This window comes from Sander vitreus, unplaced genomic scaffold (assembly GCF_031162955.1).
Source record: "Sander vitreus isolate 19-12246 unplaced genomic scaffold, sanVit1 ctg573_0, whole genome shotgun sequence".
NCBI classification, from domain to species: Eukaryota; Metazoa; Chordata; class Actinopteri; order Perciformes; family Percidae; genus Sander; species Sander vitreus.
Genome location: NW_027595669.1, coordinates 1 through 5,000, shown reverse-complemented (window position 1 = coordinate 5,000; position 5,000 = coordinate 1). Strand labels below are relative to the sequence as shown.

The 5,000-nt window shown below is 46.2% G+C and overlaps 1 protein-coding gene across 2 annotated transcripts in view; it reads right to left on the bottom strand.

Moving 5' to 3' along the window:
- cunh5orf34 (chromosome unknown C5orf34 homolog) overlaps positions 1–4,702 on the bottom strand; it is a 12,589-nt gene extending 7,887 nt beyond the window's left edge. The window contains exons 1-3 of one of the 2 annotated variants that reach the window (XM_078245534.1): positions 3,976–4,702; positions 2,579–2,668; positions 929–1,362 (exon numbers count right to left, since the gene is read on the bottom strand). In XM_078245534.1, the coding sequence (XP_078101660.1) occupies positions 929–1,362; positions 2,579–2,668; positions 3,976–4,407 (956 nt within the window). In that variant the 5' untranslated portion in view covers positions 4,408–4,702. The remainder of the gene's footprint in view (positions 1–928; positions 1,363–2,578; positions 2,669–3,975) is intronic. The other variant, XM_078245533.1, reaches the window with a different exon arrangement.
- Positions 4,703–5,000: the final 298 nt, after the last annotated feature.

Sequence of the window (5,000 nt, the reverse complement as noted above, 5' to 3'; positions counted from 1 at the left end):
TCTGAATGGAGCTTTTTATTTTCCTAAACTCCCGGACGGCTCGTAGACAAGTAAAATATCACGAAGCTACCAGCTACGAGCTAATTAACGTGACCCTGGTTGATGCTACCCACTCAGGCTAAGCAGTATTTTGGAGAGTGCTACTCGCCGACCTGTTGATGGAACCAAATCCCAAAATAATGACTACAGCTCTCGCAAAACAGGTGGCAGCTACCTGCAGACCTGTCAGCATCGTAGAGGACTCGGGTCTTACAGACGTACTACGGTCGGCATGTTCTGAAATGTGCAATAATGACAGATTCACACATTTTTCTTTGGTTTACAGTAAATAATAATAAACAAATACAAATCTTAAAGTCAAGTTCATAAAGTAACTCTATTTGCATTCATTTGATTCCCAGTTGAGATCCTCTGGTAAGAACGGCTTTCCGTTGTTAATATGGACTTAAAAACTGTTCTGAAATGCTGAATAATAGTTTAATCATGTGATAAAACAGGCGATTAATCGCGATTCAGAAAAAAAATATCGTTTGACAGCCCTGTAAGACCAGTATGCCCAGAACGCACCTGAACACACCTCCCTGTAAGACCAGCACGCCCAGAATGCACCTGAACACACCTCCCTGTAAGACCAGTATGCCCAGAACGCTCCTGAACACACCTCCCTGTAAGACCAGTATGCCCAGAACGCTCCTGAACACACCTCCCTGTAAGCACCCCCATGGGCCACAGATGGGCGCAGGTGCATTTGTTATTTAAACGGACGGGAAACTGACAACTGCCTCGGTCTTAAACTAGCAAAGAAACTTGCGTCGGGCTTTGCGCTGCGCCGGGTGCGAGATAGGAGCCCTGAGTGTCTATTGCGATGTGTTTATTGCGGCAGTTGATATTGTGATGACGATATAAAAACAATGGATGGATCACTAGCCTGTGCCAGTGGGGGGATGAACACGTGAGAGGCAGCGCCTCCGGGAGGCGAGTCCTCCGCTCTACGGTGGAAATGTCCAGCGGGTTTACTGCTCCGTCTGCTGGGACGTCTTCTGGCTCAGAGAGACGAGACGCGTGGAGTTGGCGAGCCAGCCAGAGAGGGTAGGACCAGACGGAGGGAACAGAGCAGACGGAGTGATGCTGGACCACCGAGGTGGATCGGTACACCGTCTCTGGCGTCTGACTCGGCGTCTGACTCGGCGTCTGACTGAGGCTGCACGTAAACTCGACGGAGAGTTCTTCCCCCGAGGGCGACAGCATCAACGCGGCTCGCCCCCCCTCAGACCTCACGATAGTCTCGCCTCCAGGTCCAAGTTCGGCCGCGCAGGAAGAACACTCGGGCCACCGCACGTCTGAGTCCACACTGAAACAAGGCTGCAGGAAGAAACGCACAAAAATAACAGTTATATACACACACACACACACACACACACACACACACACACACACACACACAGATACAACCTTTCATCCTTACTTCCTTCCTTTCATCCTTCCTTCCTTCCTTCCTTTCATCCTTCCTTCCTTTCATCCTTCCTTCCTTTCATCCTTCCATCCTTCCTTTCATCCTTCCTTCCTTCCTTCCTTCCATCCTTCCTTTCATCCTTCCTTCCTTCCATCCTTCCTTCCTTTCATCCTTCCTTCCTTTCATCCTTCCTTCCTTCCATCCTTCCATCCTTCCTTCCTTTCATCCTTCCTTTCATCCTTCCTTTCATCCTTCCATCCTTCCTTCCTTTCATCCTTCCTTTCATCCTTCCATCCTTCCTTCCTTCCTTTCATCCTTCCTTTCATCCTTCCTTCCTTTCATCCTTCCTTTCATCCTTCCATCCTTCCTTCCTTCCTTTCATCCTTCCTTTCATCCTTCCATCCTTCCTTCCTTTCATCCTTCCATCCTTCCTTCCTTTCATCCTTCCTTTCATCCTTCCATCCTTCCTTCCTTCCTTTCATCCTTCCTTTCATCCTTCCTTCCTTTCATCCTTCCTTTCATCCTTCCATCCTTCCTTCCTTCCTTTCATCCTGCCTTTCATCCTTTCATCCTTCCTTCCTTCCTTCCTTCCTTTCATCCTTCCATCCTTCCTTCCTTCCTTCCTTCCTTTCATCCTTCCTTCCTTCCCTCCTTCCTTCCCTCCTTCCATACTGACTAGAAACATAAAGCTAGAGCTGCCGAGATGAATAGATCAGTTATCAACTGTTAAATGAATCTCCAGCTATTTTGATCAGTAATCAGTTTATGTTTTATTTAAATATTCCTTTAGACTTTTTTCTATAAAAAACAACAACTTTTTTTCCTCAAATATTCCCTAATGTGTCCAGTATGTTCATGACTTTTGGTAAATCCCCAAACTTTCTCTGTGTGTGTGTGTGTGTGTGTCTGTGTGTGTGTGTGTGTGTGTGTGTGTGTGTGTGTGTGTGTGTGTGTGTGTGTGTGTGTGTGTGTGTCTGTGTGTGTGTGTCTGTGTGTGTGTGTGTGTGTGTGTGTGTGTGTGTGTGTGTGTGTGTGTGTGTGTGTGTGTGTGTGTGTGTGTGTGTGTGTGTGTGTGTGTGTGTGTGTGTCTGTCTTTCTGTGTGTTTGTTGGACACATGTCGTTACCTTCGTGTGTTCGGCGGGGACGAGTTCCTCCGGCAGGTACGGGCGGCGAGCGTATTTATTCCTGAACGCCAACGCAGCGACCAGAACTTCCTATAACAGAAACCAGAACTTCCTGTAACAGAAACCAGAACTTCCTGTAACAGAAACCAGAACTTTAAATACAACGGGACATGTTCAGGGATCAACGGTTAGGGAGTTTTCACACAGATACACACACACACACACACACACACACACACACACACACACACACACACACACACACACACACACACACACACACACACACACACACACACACACACACACAGACACACAGACACACACACAGACACACACAGACAGACACACACACACACACACACACACACACACACACACACACACACACACAGACACACAGACACACACACACACACACACAGACAGACACAGACAGACACACACACACACACACACACACACACACACACACACACACACACACACACACACACACACAGAGACACACACACACAGACACACACACACACAGAGACACACACACACACTCAGACACACACACACATACACACACACACACAGACACACACACACACACTCAGACACACACACACATACACACACACACACACACACACACACACACACACACAGACACACACACACACACACACACACACACACACACACACACACACACAGGGCTAAACCTAAATGAAAGTTATAATAAAAACTTTCATTGTAATTTGTTGTTGAAAAAGTATAAACAGTAGAACAGAGGTTGAGGGTGAGCCATCATGAGCTGAAAGAGCTGAACATGTTGATAGCTGAATGGTTTCCAAAAAAACATGTTCGGAAGATGGATTAATAATAAAAAACAGGAGAATACTGTGAATACTGAATCAACATACCACCGCGGAAACGTCAGAGCGCGTCACGTGACGATTCTGAACGAATCACGTTGTCAGAAATTGGCATCAGCCAATGAGATTGCGCATTTAGAGTTAAGTCCCCCCTTTTACTTTAACGATTGGTTGCTGATAAAAAGGAAATGACCATATTTGGATCCGACAGCATTGTACAGGAGAGAGGGAGCTTTCCAACAGTATGTGTGATGACAGGGTGCAGACAAGTATTGTAAAATAAAGACCTAAATGTGTATTTTTGACTTGTTTTCACCACAATGCTGTAACAGATGAATGTAGTGGAGTAAAAAGTACAATATTTCTCTCTGAAATGTAGCGGAGTAGAAGTAGAAAGTGGCATGAAAAGAAAAGACTCAAATCAAGTACAAGTACCTCAACATTTGGTACTGAAGAACAGTACTGGAGTACATGTACTTAGTTACATTTTAATCTTGGTGATAACAACTCTTTGTACAGAAATGTTTTCACCTTGTAAGAGCTGACGCTGAACCTGGTCCTCTGTCGGAGTCTCTCGGCGGCTTTCGGATGATGTCGGAGTGTCTCGGGGGATCTCGGAGGATGTCCGGAGACCTCAGCGGGTTTCAGCAGCGTGAACTCACAGCCACACGGCGAGAGCTGGAGCTGGGCTCCGGTTCCGTACCAAACATCCACCGACTCATCCTCAAACAGAACCATGGAGCTGACAGCGGCGCTGCCTTCCATCTGGATACCGGTCTCGGGCAACCTTTCCCGGGCTGCCATGGAGCTGACAGCGGCGCTGCCCTCCATCTGGATCCCGGTCTCAGGCAACCTTTCCCGGGCTGCCATGGAGCTGACAGCGGCGCTGCCCTCCATCTGGATCCCGGTCTCAGGCAACCTTTCCCGGGCTGCCATGGAGCTGACAGCGGCGCTGCCCTCCATCTGGATCCCGGACTCAGGCAACCTTTCACCGGGATGCGGTGGTGGGCGCGCTCGCGCAGAGACGGTTCCTTTGGCTCGCTGTTGTGGCTTGAAACGGCCAAATTACGCTAAATCTCGGCTAATATCACAGTATAACTTTAATATTTCCCCCAGGAAGCGCGTGTTCGGTCTTCGGGAGAGTCTGAATCTGTCTTCCTAAACTTATCGAGGAGTCCTGGTGTCTAAACTGCCGTCACCGTAGCTGTGTGTCCTCGCGCTGAAACCAAACTCAAAACACGGCGACGCGTCGTAACGTCATCAGATAGAGACGTTATTTTTTTTGTGTATTTCTATTTTTTCCTACAAATAAGTAATTTATTACTGTTTGTTCACATATTTGTAATACATACTATGTTTAAATAAAATAAAAAAAAATCTCTGTATTGAAAAATACATTCACCGTATGTGTTAACCTGAATTTTTTTTTTTAAATATTCCAACTGTTTTTTTTTAAATATTCCAACTGGTTTTTAAATATTCCAACTTTTTATTTTAAATATTCCAACTGTTTTTTTTTTTTAAATATTCCAACTTTTTTTTTTTAAATATTCCAA